General features: G+C 34.6%; 2 protein-coding genes across 2 annotated transcripts; both read right to left on the bottom strand.

Moving 5' to 3' along the window:
• Positions 1–1,204: 1,204 nt before the first annotated feature.
• LOC136975711 (chymotrypsin-2-like) lies at positions 1,205–3,804 on the bottom strand. The gene is made up of 7 exons (XM_067270811.1): positions 3,780–3,804; positions 3,619–3,695; positions 3,493–3,551; positions 3,301–3,389; positions 2,278–2,525; positions 1,452–1,588; positions 1,205–1,378 (listed from the first exon to the last, which is right to left on the bottom strand). The coding sequence occupies exons 1-7, from the start codon at positions 3,794–3,796 to the stop codon at positions 1,205–1,207; spliced, it is 801 nt and encodes a 266-aa protein (XP_067126912.1). The 5' UTR covers positions 3,797–3,804.
• A 7,862-nt stretch (positions 3,805–11,666) lies between these two features.
• Positions 11,667–15,314, bottom strand: LOC136975723 (chymotrypsin-2-like). The gene is made up of 7 exons (XM_067270821.1): positions 15,278–15,314; positions 15,117–15,193; positions 14,987–15,045; positions 14,806–14,894; positions 13,277–13,524; positions 11,960–12,096; positions 11,667–11,887 (listed from the first exon to the last, which is right to left on the bottom strand). The coding sequence occupies exons 1-7, from the start codon at positions 15,292–15,294 to the stop codon at positions 11,714–11,716; spliced, it is 801 nt and encodes a 266-aa protein (XP_067126922.1). The 5' UTR covers positions 15,295–15,314; the 3' UTR covers positions 11,667–11,713.
• Positions 15,315–16,241: the final 927 nt, after the last annotated feature.

Raw genomic sequence — 16,241 nt, 5'->3', positions numbered from 1 at the left:
AATAATTTAGACCTACTGGAAGAAAACATCGTAGTGACAGCGGGCCAATAGAGAGCAGGGTGCGCGATCCTTGCCATAATACGGTTTGCGCGCCAATTTTCGTACGTGCGTTAATCAAGCCGAATAGTTTGGCCGAACATTCGGTCATTCGGCCACTCTCCTAGTCGAATATTCGGTATTCGGCCTGAGCCGATTATACTATTCGTTACATCACTAGTATTTAGTATTTAAACGTATCTAAACTATGCAACCGTTACAAATTTTTCGTCAGGGTGCTCAGAATAGTTTAGTTTGTTTATTTGTTTTACGGCAATGCGACACGCGAGCGATCTTCAGAGTACTTTTACAGAAAACTGGCCCATGTATCACACCACTTGTTACGAACGTGAAGATAAACCGGATAACTCCACGTGGAGAGGAGCGAACCCATGATCAATTACCAGTGTTCAGTGGTTTTATCAACTTGGCAACTGATGTGCTCTTGCCTGATCGAACGTTACTTGTTATCAAGAGCAATCCTAGTCCGACGGTTAAAGAATTTCGAACGTTTCGCGACTGTTTTTCACTCGAAATTTGTCAGAAGACGTAATTGCTATGCACAATAAACATATTGTAGCGACAAATTTTGCCCAAGCGCTGAACTCTGAAGTAAACATTTGGGTTAACAAAATACACTGGAGCGGTAGCTATACCAAATTTGGTTAAAATTTGTTGAATAGTTTTTCTACAGAGAGCTGTGAATACTAAATTTTTAATTATGATCACTGTGTACATTAATTCATGTTTGTACAATATGATTCTTCGTTACTTAAAATTGTGTTTTGATTGCAACATAATCTTCTACAGATAATGCAATTATTTCTGGTCACGTCTTTTCTATACCGTTCACTTCTATAATGTTTTTATTACTGTAATTTTCATGGTGAAAGGTAAGACATGAGCGATCTTTAAAAGAAATTTGCCCCTCTTCAGATATTAGACAGATGAAAACGACTCCCGTGAATGAGGCAAACCCACGATCAATGTTATTGATCTACACGGCCACTGATATGAAATTTGAGGAAGAAATCCACGACTAAAAGTAAGATGTTAGAACTATGTTGCTCCTTAATAAGAAATGCTAGAAAAAATCTGTAAGACAAAGAATTCTGGATATCATTTTATTATTCTATTTCCTTATTATTCCATTTATAAAATTACTCATTTATAAAAATGTCAGCTCTCCCACAGAATTATCTTTAATGAAATCATAATATTCACTAGTGGCTATGAAAATGTCAGGAGCATCATTCAGCTCATAAACGCCTCCACTCATTACTCCAATCAGAAGCTGATTACCGGTGTCATCTGTGTAAATCAATGGAGAACCCGAATCACCCTGAGAAAATAATACAAATGAATTATTAGGTAATTTACGTTATGTTAAGTTTAATCAATTAAACAATTCTTACGGGCATTGCACGAATTCCAGGTGTTTTCGTTAGAATCTCTTTACCGGTCAGAGTAATGTTAAAGAAATATTTATATGGTTTCGGATCTATTAACTGTAGGTCAGCGACAATAAGATTTCTTGCTATTTCTCCAGGATCTAAATTATCACATTCAGAAAACTATATTATGTAATTTCATCAATTACAAATTTGTTTCATGCAGGTTATACTGTATATAACATACCTAAATATAAGCAATTCCATATAAGTAAATGTACAATTTACTGTACGTATAGATGAAATATAGTTAATGAAATACTTTATTAAGTATATTTCATGCGGATCCATTGTATAATTTTCAAGTTGCTCAATAATTGATTTATGAAATATTATGTATGATGACAACACTTACCAGTGTATACGTGTAGATAAAACATTCGCACATTGATAGTTGATCGCGGGATCGTATCTCATTCACGACAATTAATACCTGGTTGTGTATTTTGGTTTCGCATAGCAGCAGAATGGCTTCTTGGGCCAAACTGTAGGATTAATCGAATCTGCCAGGATTAGCATGCCTACCCGGAAGAGCTCTTGTGGAAAACACCTCTATTTAAGTGTTAGACGTAAAGAATGACTTCACGCTGTTAGCCCCTTCAACAGGCGCGAACCCACGACCTACGACCGATGTTCAGTTATTTTATACACTTGTAACGATGAATTTAGCTGATTAACTCTAATTGCATTGAATGAAATTAACAAGTAGATCTAATTAAATTAATTACAGCATTTAATCTTAATTTTGGACGACTATAAGAGACTAATTGATAAAACAATATTTACTTACTTGGTCCTATCCATCCCCAACCCGCCATTTTTGCATGCCCATGTACAAATGATCTGTGTCTAACCGGTAATGCGACTGGAATAACATCACACAAATCACAAACAGATTGATTCAAAATTAAAAGTCCAATATCATTAATAGTTGTTCTTCGGAAGTCTGGGTGCACGACTTTTCTGACGAAGTGAACTAATTTCCCATTGAATTTATTAACATCGCATATTCTTCCCTGGAGATCTTCGACGGCTTTTCTAAGTCAAATAATTAAAAAATGTTGAAATTAGTAACACGCAACATTTATTTTGAGTAAATTAATTAGTGATTCTAATTGGTATATGACCTTCTTGCCACAGGAGATGGACTTTTGTGTTAAATATTAGAAAAAACCAAATAATAGCCTAAAATAAATTGGCCGTTAAATTCCACGCATGCTTCACTTATCGCTCTGGAAAGCTCAAGTTCGAATCTATGTCAGAAGTCAGAGCAATTTTTCATTAAAAATCTACCCTAGAAGACTCGTGTTGTGCCCACAGAGATGAAAAAAATTTTAGAAACAGGTACTGTACAAGGTCTTCATAAGATTGCCAGGTACTTGATGAAATCCTGGACAAAATGCAATCTTCCCGAAAGATCCAGGATGCTTCAATTTCAGGACTTGCAACTGATTCGTATTTTTACAGTGACGAAATACATTTGAAATTTGAAAAAGAAAAAGATATTTCTTTGTAGAAACAGTTTATAGAAGAAAGGTTGCTGTTGCTAGGTGACATCACATGTGTAAATTTGAATATGAAAAATATTTTAAGCCCACTGAACTTTCGTGCACCCGGGCTTGTTTATACAGAAGGCCGGCCCTCATTGACAGGATAAGATATCTCAACACATCGATCTGCCATTGGAGGAGTGCCTACCGAAGAAGTTTCTACGAAACTGGCTCTCTGTTTAGTTTTTAGACTTGTGAAGAAAACTCGGTAAAACACGAACCCACAGCCCACTCGTAAATTCATAAATTCAACGTAAACTTACCCATCTAACACATGAGCTGCGCCAATTGCCGTTTGTGTTGTAATCATGGAAAATGCACCAAGATATATTCTCAAATAGAAAATAGACATCTGAAAATTTTACGCATCACTTAAATATTATAATACCATAATTAATTACATTTAGAGTTTCTATTTAATTAATATTTACGTCTAAACAATTTGCTTAACTTACTATATACGGAAAATCGCCATTTTTGGCTGCAGTACCTCCAACTATTCTTTTCATAATTGCTAAAAAATTCCATAAATTATTTTCATCTCCTTCATTTTGGTGTGTAATAAATTGTCTGTAACTTACTTGAATGCGTTCCATTCATAGTGGAAGAGACATTATAACAGTAGATTAAATATATGAATACGAAAATATTTTTTAGTCTGAAATAAACAATAATTTATAAGAAAACACAATAAATATCTCAAAATATCATAATAATGCTCCTAAATTGAATAATGTATTACCCAAAAAAATGATCCATCTTCACAAGATATTATCTGTGAAATTATATAATAATGTTTTCGCTGTGTTATAATGTATTATTTATAATTTTAGTGATGTGAAATATTATACTAGATAATTTATTCAGCAAATATAAATACAGTATTATGTTTGTAACACATTGTCCTGTTTACTGCAATGATAAATAAACCAAATATTTAAAAATCGAAAGTTCCAAACTAATAAATAAACAAAAGTTCGTTAATCGCATTATAGTGACGCCAGACTATCGTGAATACTTGATTACAGGACGCTGCAACATGCGGATTGCTTTGTACAATCCGCATGTTGCTGAAATGATACCGACATTTTCTCTTTTGTGCGAAACTGGTCCCCATTTACGATATAGAAACGTGGAGAAAACCCGGAAAACTTCACCTGGCCAGACCGTTGGCCACGCGCGAATTCACTTCCAGTGTTCCATATAGCCACTGGTGGACATGTTCATTCTGTTTAGATCGATTGAAATCTCTGTAAAAATGTTAATAAACACAAAATTTAACTCACAATTACTTCTTCACGTGAAAATAAAACAATGTCTAAGATGCCATGTTCCCGAATAAATTTGCTTTACATTATTTATATCTTGTTCAGTATATATTCTGGACCAAAACTAATACCGTGTGTGATCTTGTGTGCCATTCAAGCTTTATATAAATACTTCACATTACAGATAGAAAAGGTGTCACTTTTTGCCGATACTCGACACTATTCCTTACATTCATTATTATAAAGTACTAAATGGGTAATCCTATCTTCACGTGTAGGATGTCCTTATCGAGAGGGTTGACAGTACCGGACCATAATGCAAACAGTAGAAGATCGGTAAGAGAGGTGAAAAATGTGTATGTACTATCGCTTAGTTTGTAATCAAAACATTATATTCTAATTTTTTTAAATTACATTTTTGTGGTAATTTCTAGCTTTTGTATGTTTTTACTATATATTTCATTGAAGGTGGACTGGCCATAGAGCAGTTCTGGCAGATCTCAGATTTCCCGGTATTGTTAGAAATTGTATAGGTAAAAATACTGTTTGTTGAGTTCTAATTATTATTTATTAGTTATATTCAAATGTAATTTGAATTTTACAAATACTTTTTATTTTGTTTTTACTGCCCCTTTATCCAATGTTTTGGACTATCTGACACTAGTTAGTAAAGTGGGCCAGTGGTTATGAAGTTGGCAGACTCAAAATCATGTTCCAGTCCGCCGCCGATTTCAATATTAAACTCTTTCTGATCAAATTATAAGATTCACTCGAATTATTTCACGTCTTCCGATAAATTCGCCTGCTTTACTACCCTGAAGCTCCGCCATATTTCCATATTTTAATATTGTACCGCGATTGATTCTCCTTCCGTTGAAGTAGCAAATAAAAATCATTAGAGGCCTAAATTCATCTGTGCCTAGGGCCCAAGACACCATTAAAACGTGTATGGAAGTCTCATGTTTGTAGTCGTGGCTCTATTATCAGCCAGGGTCGAAATTAATGGCTGCTTCTGTAAGGGTGGCGAGAAGAGGTAACGACGTTTCACGCTTTATTTCTCGCTTGCATCTGCTTAGTCGCACCCCAAAGCTCGTGTTCTGATGTTTTTTCCCGCTCATCGAGCCCAACATATATAATTGGTGCATATACAAGGTGAGGGCACGTCACCGCGTATATGGCGACTATCTATGCATTGCGATAACGCAATATGGCGACTATCGCAATGCGTGATGCAGTGCGATAGTCGCCATATTGGTTCCTTTGTGGTAGCGTATACATGTTTGTAGAGCTAATTTGGCTGTTTTTTCGATCTCAATTAGCTGGATTTCTTCTGATATATTTTGGGATTCACAATTTAATGTTAAAGAGCGGAGGGAAGATAATTTTATACAGCACCATAACGACCAAAATTCACTAAAATATGATGAAAAACTACATCTAGTAATTAGATATCCTATTAACATATCCAGTTTTAGCCATTTGAAATTAATTTTTCATGATAATTGTAAACGTAATATAGTACAAATTACATGTTTTAATGTTTGTTGCTTAATAATCATTTTATTATAAAATAAACAACAGAATAAATAATGTTGAAATTGATATTACCTACTGTTTAATGAATTTTTATATTTATTTAATTCATTATAAAAATAAACTAACTTCAGTTTACATGCATAACTTCTTTCATTTAGGAACCTCTTCTGCAAACACGAACATTGGTGTCCTGACCTTGTTTATATAAATCTTGATATAAGAGGTGATCATAAAATATGATGGATTTTGGTATATTTCTCCACCTATCAAATCGTTAGCATCCTTCTTTTCATGTCTCACAAGTCCGAACTTGCTCGACTTAAACCAGTGAAGGCAGGTTTTCAGTTTTGGTCGGTTTTATTCGTATAATACAATGCGACACTTAGGCGATCCGCCTAGAGGGAATGCCTCTTGGGAGGTATTTTATAATGGGACTTTCTATTTAAATCACTTGATCTCTGTGAAGAATTACACTAGGGAATGAAATATGGTCTCGTCGTATGAGAAGGATCTCGAATACAGTGCAGGCTTCGCCCGACGAAGTGAAAAGTCAACCGCTCAAGGTTACGGTGACATTTTTTTTTGATCTTATAGGGCCAATTACTAGTGGAATATCAGCGGCCAGATATAACAGTTAACATCGAACGATACACCAGAACATGTCATCGCTGCACGTGGCCATTGAGAACAGACGATCTGGTAAACTTAGTGGAGTCATGCGACAATGTCCACGCCTATGCAGTGAGCGTTATCAAGACCAAACTAAAAAGGATATGTAAAAATTATGCATTGGGAATAACTCGAGCATTTTCAGTATAATCTACACTTCTGCTCTTGTGACTTTCACATCTTTGGACAGCTAAAACAACAGTCAAAGCTCGAATATTTCGGTTGGACGAAGAAGTACTGGATGCTGTTTGGGACTTTTTCAATCACCAAGCTACCGAAAAATCTGGAAGGACTCTGCACGAAAACAAGAGAAAGTTGTACAATTAGCCCAGGATTATTTTAGTTCAATTTAAAATTTGAACTTCAAGGTAATACAAACAAAGTTTGTGTCTTTAATCAACTTTCATCCTTAATTTTGTGGCTGCCCGAATTTGCCAGAGGACTCTCAGCTAAAAGTGCGAGTATATAACAATGATGCTATTGTGAAAGATTTTTGATAATTTTTAATGTCTGTAGACGCCGTAGCCTACAAAAACAGGTCGGCGTCGAGATCATTTTTAATTGTTTGTTAATCGTTTGATAGTATTTCGTCTGTTTTTAGAAGTGTTTTTATTTCAAGTCGCCTGCTGTTTTCGTGGTTCCTGGTTGGAATAAAGGATGAAAATTGATTGTCTATATAGATGATAGAATGTTTGTCTCACTCTCTCTGTCGATGGATTTTTGGTCGATCTGCACCAAATTTTTCATACTCATCCTCTGGGACTCCGAAGAAAATCCGCAGGATATTGCGTGACTGACTGCTACATGAGTATAGAATTACCATGAAAAGTATCCTATTATGTAGTTACAGATGACTGAAAAATACTTCATATCCAATTTGAAAAAAAAAACTGATAAAATGAGGTTGAAACAGTAAAGCTCAGCAGAAACATCTATATAAAGGAAACTTTTGATATTTGTGGCATAAAAATACTAGAAGCGGATTTGATAGTAAGAATAAACATGTAAATAAAATGCACATTAATAACCACTAATGTACGCTTAATTAAGTATCATAAAGATGATAAAACTGTCACATTGTTATAGAGTTAATATTGACATACAAAAAATAATATTTATAAAAATCACAAATTTTTCTTGTAAACTTCTTTCTAGCGTGGTTCCTGTTGTTGTCACTTTAAAGAAACATAAATAACAGGGAAAAGAAAGTAAAAATTTCATGAAAAATGTTGACGTAATTTATGGGCAGTCCTATGTTGTTTGTGTGGTGATATTTATTGTATAATAGTGCAGAAAGATGAGCAGAAACACAAATGATAACCTTCTCCTCTCTTCGGACGTCCAACAAAACTCGACCCCCTTAAAACCTTTATCACTTTACGAATGATAGGTACCGCAAGTAAAAAACAAGAAATTTTGAAATAAATATAATTGAATGCATAAACTATAAAATTAAATGGAATAAACGGACATCCACTGAAACTCAACCCCTCTTTGTGGACGTTATTTATGGACAGCTCCATAAGGGAAAATGTTCCCTGTATATTGTCTGCTTAATTTTAGGTGCTATGATCAACGAAGACCCTCCTCACACTGCCAGATATGCATAAAGACAAAGAAATTTGTATGCTGCCCAATAGAGCCATTACGTAAATTACTCGTGTTTTTATAATCCATTATTTCAAAATCTTTGTGTGATTTACAACACAAACGTGTCCTTTATGATAACAAATTTGGTTTTGAATGATTATTACTTAACAGCTTGCAAATTGGTTGTGAACTCACTTCACACAGAGCTTCGCTAACGAATGAATTCTTCACTTTTACATCACTTGCGAGGTTCATGATTTACAACCGAAAAAATTCTGTTATAACATCGGAAGTTACTCCTAGAAGTGCTCACATGTTCAATAAATGGGTACCTATTTTATGTAAATTATGAAACTTAACAAAGTCATTATACTGTTACTTTATTGCTTAGTGTAGCTTCTCTTTGTTTCTTTACTGGTTGATGTAAGCAATATCAAATATCTTATAAATAAATTCTAATTGGACATAAAATTTGGTTTGAGTTAACACATGCGCTTGCATCCTGTACAGTACATGGTTTGCAAACCTGAACTATTGTTCTTAGCGCCATCTGTCAGCGCTTGAGAAAAAAAAATTCAGTTTAAAAGTGTAAAATATTGGGGTGGTTAATTTTTGACCGATCGCCAAATTTTCTGTCTGTTATATATAACAGCCAGGAAAGTAGAAATAATTTTGTAGAGTACCGAAAAATATGTTATTTAAGCGATAGCCCCACCCTAATCTTATAAACATGACAAAACATAGAGTTTAATCATGATTTGTTTGTGCATAAATACACCGTAACGATGTGTATGATGAGGGTGAGATCATTTCACAATCCCTCACTGCAATGTCAAAAATATAACCAAAATAACAGCGTTTATTGGTCATATTTTTGACACTGGAGTACATCAGGAAATGTAGATTATAACGTGATTTAAAATCATTCTAATCACTTTATTCATCGGGGTTTGTACTGATCACAGAAACACACTAAATATAAATTACGGGCGAAAATAAAAATTAAATAATAATAATCGTGAGGTCGCCAAATTGGAAAATCGAATCCCAAACAGTCTGAGGCAGCAGGGTGAAAAGAGGGATGAAGAGTCCATACGTGAAGCACAACAGACTAGACAGCAACTTCACAACAGGAGGCAGAGGAAGTCTACTCAAGGCTCCTAAACGACTCTCTCCCCGAATCTGTAGCTTTCCGATTACTCGGTTTCTTGTATCCTGGTAGATAACAGACCATTACGGGCTACGAAGGGTCAAATTCGACACCGTGTTTAATTCGATCAAGGGAAATTAATCGCGCTTTGAAACCCCTGCTCGTATTTGTTTCGAATTCTTGTAAGTCTGACACCTAACCTTCACGCTATATCTCCTTTTAAGATTATTTAAAAACTTTGGTTTCCTCGACTAATAATTTTATTCTTTCCCGATTTCATTTAGGTTTTTCATCTAGTTTTTACGAGCATTAGAATCAAAGCCCGATTCCCTGATTTGACACTTTTATTAAATTTTTAACACATGAGCTCCAGTATCGCTCTCGCCTCACGTAATAACTTCCTCGTAAAGGTGGCCGCGGCCTTACTAATATAGTTCATTTGTATTTCGGTTTTACTAATGTGAACAAAACTCGGAAAACGCACGTGGCCAGAGCATTAACCAGTGACAAACCTATCACCAAATACCAGCGTTAAGTTGTTTTATTCAGTCTACCTGTAAAAGAAATGGGAAAAAGAAATACATTTTAGAAATTAATTAATTTCACTAGAAGTAGGCAGTTATGTTTCCATCTCGTATTAAATTTAATAATTATAAATAGTTAATTTTTAATTTAGACATTTCTGCAATTTAATTTCGAATCGGTCATTAAATTTAATACGAGATGGAAGCATAACTGCCTACCTCGAGGCTAATTAATTAATTTCCAATATGTAATTATAGCCTTTACGTAGCCCACGAATTTGGCATATTCTTTGGCGTGTTTATTATATAACGGGCTATGGTTGATGATATTTATACGTAATATGTGTTATACAATTACATCCGGAAAATCTGAAAAATACTGTCAGATTTGCAACAATTGCAAAATAATTTCTTTTTCGGTGTGGTCATCTTAACATACAATCTGGGTGTGTCCTATGGATTTTATGATACATTAAAAAGGTAGCTGTAAAAATAAAATACGGTAGAGTCTCGTCTCTGTAATCCGGCATAAATCGGATCGGCAGTCAGATTAATAAATTTTTGCCCGCCCTTAACACTTGGAGACCCACGGCTTAACGCCTATTAATCCTTATGTATTGCAATAGATCCGCCCTTGAGAAAGACCAACAGACAAACAATAGTAGGAATTTATAGGTAGATATTTTAATACTCGATTACTAAAATTTTAAATACAACAATTTTATGCAGTCTTTGTGTTTATTATACAGGAAAACAAAAATTTACCACTCAGCAATGATATTACACCACTTGGTTTCTGGAATAATTTTAAATTAAACAAATATGTGCCAGAGATATGTTTCTAGAAATGCATATGTAAGCAAATATCATAGCAGTTGCTTAGAAAAACATTATATGGTGTAATTATTTGTAATTGTAATTGATGGTGTAATATATAATAAAAAACTCATATGGTGTAGTTTACTACATATATAGACTATACGTAAAATAATTGTAATACAATGATAAGTATTTAGTATCTAGACGTATCTAAACTACGCACCGTTTCTCAATTTTTCTTCAGGGTGTTCAGAATAGTTCGGTTTGTTTACGTGTTTTACGGCAATGCGACACGCGAGTGCTCTTCCGAATTCTTTTACAGAAAACCGGCCGATGTACAGGTGTTAGGAACGTGAAGTAAACCCGAATAACTCCACGTAGCGAGGAGCCACGAAGAATTATCCACTTGGCAACTGATGGGCTCTCGCTTGCTCGAATGTTATTTGTTATCAAGAGCAATACTTCCTCGACAGTTAAAAAATTTCCAACGTTTCGCGACTGTTTTTACTCGAAATTTGATAGAAGACGTACGTGCTATGCGCATTAAAGATATTGTAGCGCCAAATTTTACCCACGCGGCTGAACATTGAAGTAAAAATTTTTCCCAAACTATTAATGTAGTACACTGGAGCGGTAGGCATATCAAATTTAGTTAAGTCTTGCTCAATAGCTGTCTCTACAGAGAGCTTAACACTAACTCTTTCATTATGATCACCGTGTACATTAATTCATGTTTGTACAGTATGATTCTTCGCTACTTATAATTGTATTTTCATTACAACATAATCTTCCGCATAAAATGCAATTATTTCTTGTCACGTGTTTTCTATACTGCTCAATTCTATCATGTTTTTCTTACTGTAATTCTCGTTGTGTAGGATAAGACATGGGTGATCCTCCACGGAGAAGATGCCTCCCGAGAGGGTTTTTTCAGAGAAACTTGCCCCTCTTTAGATGTTAGACAGGTGAGAGAATTTGAGAAGGAAATTCACGATTAAGAGGAAGGTGTTAAAACTATGTTGCTCCTCATTAAGAAATGCTAGAAATCAGAAAGACAAAGAATTCTGGATATCATTTTATTAATCTATTTCCTTATTATTCCATTTATAAAATTACTCATTTATAAAAATGTCAGCTCTCCCACAGAATTATCTTTAATGAAATCATAATATGCACTAGTGGCCATGAAAATGTCAGGAGCTTCTTCCATTTTATAAACACCTGCACTCATTACTCCAATAAGGAGCTGATTATCGCATTCATCTGTGTAAATTAATGGAGCACCCGAATCACCCTAAAAAATAATGGAAAAGTTCAATTAAGTAATTTACGTTATGTTAAATTTAATCAATTAAACAATTCTTACGGGCATTGCACGAATTCCAGGTGTTTTCGTCAGAATCTCCTTACCGGTCAGAGTAACGTTAAAGAAATATTTATATGGTTTCGGATCTATTAATTGCATGTCAGCGACAACAAGATTTATTGCTTTATTTGCACGATCTAAATTATCACATTCAGAAAATTATAAATTTGTTTGTCAATTAACACACACACACACAAGAATATATATCAATATATTGAAACCTGTCCAAACCGGAACCTGTATGAAACAGAAACCTCGCATAATTTGTTACCCTGCGATTCCGGTTTATACAGGTTTTACTGTGTATAACATAACTAAATACAGTAGAGAACCGAAAATCGGAATCAATTGGGGACTGGGGTTGTTCAGATTAGTGATTCGTTCCGATTACCGATTATGTACGAAAAAATATATTAACCTGTCCGATGTTCAAATTTTTCTCCATTGCGTGTCGCTTCGTGTTGAATTTTCGTCGATTTTAAACCTAACGAACATTTTTATAATAATAATCGAGGCTATCGTATCGTTAAAAATTATTTCTTCATTTTGTACAAACAAAATAAATATATTTAAGAATATAAAAACATGAAAATTATACTTTAGAAGTAAATCTAGTATCAAAAACGTTCGATTCAGCACGACACAGTCCGACTGAAAATCGTTCCGATTACCGGCGATTCCGATTACAGGGGTTCCGATTAACGAGTCTCTACTGTATAAGCCGTTCTATATGCGTAATTATATAATGTACTGTACATATAGATGAAATATAGTTAATGAAATATTTTTTTAAGTATATTTCATGCGAATCCATTGTATAAGTTTCACGTTATTCCATACTCAATAATTGATTTATGAAATATTATGTATAATGACAACATTTATCAGCGTATACGTGTGGATAAAACATTCGCACATTGATAGTTGATCGCGGGTTCGTATCTTATTAATGACAATCAATACCTGGCTGAGTATTTTGGTTTCGCATAGTAGCAGGATGGCTTCTTAGACCAAACTGTAGGATTAATCGAATCTGCCAGGATTAGCATGCCTACCCGGAAGAGCTGTGGAAAACGCCTCTATTTAAATGTTAGATGTGAAGAATGACTTCACGCTGTTAGCCCCTTCAACAGGCGCGAACCCACGACCTACGACCAATGTTCAGTTATTTTATACACTTGTAACGATGAATTTAGCTGATTAACTCTAATTGCATTGAATGTAATTAACAAGTAGATTTAATTAAATTAATTACAGAATTTAATCTTAATTTTGAACGACTATAAGAGACTAATTGATAAAACAATATTTACTTACTTGGTCCTATCCATCCCCAACCCGCCATTTTTGCATGCCCATGTACAAATGATCTGTGTCTAACCGGTAATGCGACTGGAATAACATCACACAAATCACAAACAGATTGATTCAAAATTAAAAGTCCAATATCATTAATAGTTGTTCTTCGGAAGTCTGGATGCACGACTTTTCTGACGAAGTGAACTAATTTCCCATTGAATTTATTAACATCGCATATTCTTCCCTGGAGATCTTCGACGGCTTTTCTAAGTCAAATAATTAAAAAATGTTGAAATTAGTAACACGCAACATTTATTTTGAGTAAATTAATTAGTGATTCTAATTGGTATATGACCTTCTTGCCACAGGATATGGACTTTTGTGTTAAATATTAGAAAAAACCAAATAATAGCCCAAAATAAATTGGCCGTTAAATTCCACGCATGCTTAACTTATCGCTCTGGAAAGCTCAAGTTCGAATTTATATCAGAAGTCAGCAATTTTTCATTAAAAATCTACCCTGGAAGATTCATGTAGTGCCCACAGAGATGAAAAAACTTTAAAAACAGGTACAAGGTCTTCATAAGAGTGCCAGGTACTTGATGAAATCCGGGATAAAATGAGATCTTCCCGAAAGATCCAGGATGCTTCAATTTCAGGACATGCGACTGGTTTGTATTTTTACAGTGACGAAATACATTTAAAATTTGGAAAAGAAAAAGCTATTTCGTTGTAGAAACAGTTTATAGAAGAAAGTCCTGCCGTTTCTAGGTGGCAAAACTTGAAAACAGGGCCATGTGGCAACCGTAGGCATTATGATCTGAACTATTGTCTATTTTGATCAGAGCACGATGTTTCAGGCTGTCTTTTTGCAAGAATATAAGTAGGTCACGCTTCCCATAATATCAGATTACAGTTTCTCTCTTGAAATTATTACGGCGTTGGGTGTTTCTTAACACGCTTTCCACCATGTGGGCACTAAGAGGGCCTTTTATAGCAGGCCAATTATTGGTTCGGCCAGGCCCACAATGGGGCAACCAGGTGGTTAGAGACAGGGACCGACATATCCGAACAGACCACCCCCAAAAAATTCATGGGGATTGCTCGACCTGTCCCTCAGAGCGGTAGGCTGCCACGTTGTCACCGGGCCATCCGGCCGTCAACTTACAGCGTTGGATAATGAAGCCCTTAATAAAATTAAAGACAATATGAAAGCAGCCACATATTACAGTATCCAAACGGATTGTACTCCTGATAATTCTCACAATGAACGAACTTCAATAATTATTAGATATGTAAATTTGAATATGAAAAATATTCTAGTGCCCCTAAAATTTCGTACACTCGGGCCTCTGTATAGAGAAGACCATCCCTGATTGATGGAACATGGTAACGTAAAACATGAACGATCTGCGATCAGAGGAGTGCCTCCCGGAGTACTTTCTAAGAAAGTGGCTCCTATTTAGTTATTAGATAATGTGAAGAAAACGCGGTAAGGCACGAACCCACAGCCCACTTGTCAATTCATAAATTCCACGTAAACTTACCCATATATCATATGAGCTGCGCCAATTGCCGTTTCTGTTGTAATCATGGAAAATGCACCACGATATTTGTTCAAAAGGAAAATAGACATCTGAAAATTTTAAGTATTATAATACTAAAATTAATTACAATTAAAGGTTCTTTTTAATTAGTATACACGTCTAAACAATTTGCTTAACTTACTATGTACGGAAAATCGCCACTTTTGGCTGCAGTACCTCCAACTATTCTTTTCATAATTGCTGAAAAATTCGATAAATTTTTCTCATCTACATCATATTGGTGTGTCTGTAACTTACTGTCTGTAACTTACTTGAATGAGTTCCATTCATAGTTGCAGAGACATTAAAACAGTAAATTACATATATAAATACAAAAATGTTTTTTAGTCTAAAATAAACAATAATTTATAATAAAACACAATAAATATCTCAGGATATAAAAATAATGCTCTTAAATTGAATAATGTATTACCCAAAAAAATGATACATCTTCACAAGATATTATCTGCATGACATTGAACAATGTAGTATAATTTATACCATATGTCATCACTGTGTTATAATGTATTATTTATAATTTCAGTGATGTGAAATATTATACTAGATAATTTATTCAGCAAATATAAATACAGTATTATGTTTGTAACACATTGTCCTGTTTACTGCAATGATAAATAAACCAATTATTTAACAATCGAAAGTTCCAAACTAATAAATAAACAAAAGTTCGTTAATCGCATTATAGTGACACCAGATTATCGTGAATACTTGATTACAGGACGCTGCAACATGCGGATTGCTTTGTACAATCCGCATGTTGCTGAAATGATACCGACATTTTCTCTTTTGTGCGAAACTGGTCCCCATTTACGATATAGAAACGTGGAGAAAACCCGGAAAACTTCACCTGGCCAGACCGTTGGCCACGCGCGAATTCACTTCCAGTGTTCCATATAGCCACTGGTGGACATGTTTATTCTGTTTAGATCGATTGAAATCTCTGTAAAAATGTTAATAAACACAAAATTTAACTCACAATTACTTCTTCACGTGAAAATAAAACAATGTCTAAGATGCCATGTTCCCGAATAAATTTGCTTTACATTATTTATATCTTGTTCAGTATATATTCTGGACCAAAACTAATACCGTGTGTGATCTTGTGTGCCATTCAAGCTTTATATAAATACTTCACATTACAGATAGAAAAGGTGTCAATTTTTGCCGATACTCGACACTATTCCTTACATTCATTATTATAAAGTACTAAATGGGTAATCCTATCTTCACGTGTAGGATGTCCTTATCGAGAGGGTTCACTGTACCGGACCTTAATGCAAACAGTAGAAAATCGGTAAGAGATAAAAAATGTGTATGTACTATCGCTTAGTTTGTAATCAAAACATTATATTCTAATTTTTTTAAATTACATTTTT

This window comes from Centruroides vittatus, unplaced genomic scaffold (genome assembly GCF_030686945.1).
Source record: "Centruroides vittatus isolate TY-2023 unplaced genomic scaffold, ASM3068694v2 contig_378, whole genome shotgun sequence".
Classification (NCBI taxonomy): domain Eukaryota; kingdom Metazoa; phylum Arthropoda; class Arachnida; order Scorpiones; family Buthidae; genus Centruroides; species Centruroides vittatus.
Note: the sequence above shows the minus strand (reverse complement) of the source record. Positions and strands in the feature narration are given on the sequence as shown.

What these genes read in the sequence shown, in the direction of transcription:
- LOC136975711 (XM_067270811.1), bottom strand. An exon ending in TATGAATGGAACGCATTCAA is followed by an intron (nt 3,552 to 3,618) that starts GTAAGTTACAGA and finishes GGAATTTTTTAG; the next exon opens with CAATTATGAAAAGAATAGTT. An exon ending in GCAGCTCATGTGTTAGATGG is followed by an intron (nt 2,526 to 3,300) that starts GTAAGTTTACGT and finishes TATTTGACTTAG; the next exon opens with AAAAGCCGTCGAAGATCTCC.
- LOC136975723 (XM_067270821.1), bottom strand. An exon ending in TATGAATGGAACTCATTCAA is followed by an intron (nt 15,046 to 15,116) that starts GTAAGTTACAGA and finishes CGAATTTTTCAG; the next exon opens with CAATTATGAAAAGAATAGTT. An exon ending in GTGGCGATTTTCCGTACATA is followed by an intron (nt 14,895 to 14,986) that starts GTAAGTTAAGCA and finishes TAAAATTTTCAG; the next exon opens with ATGTCTATTTTCCTTTTGAA.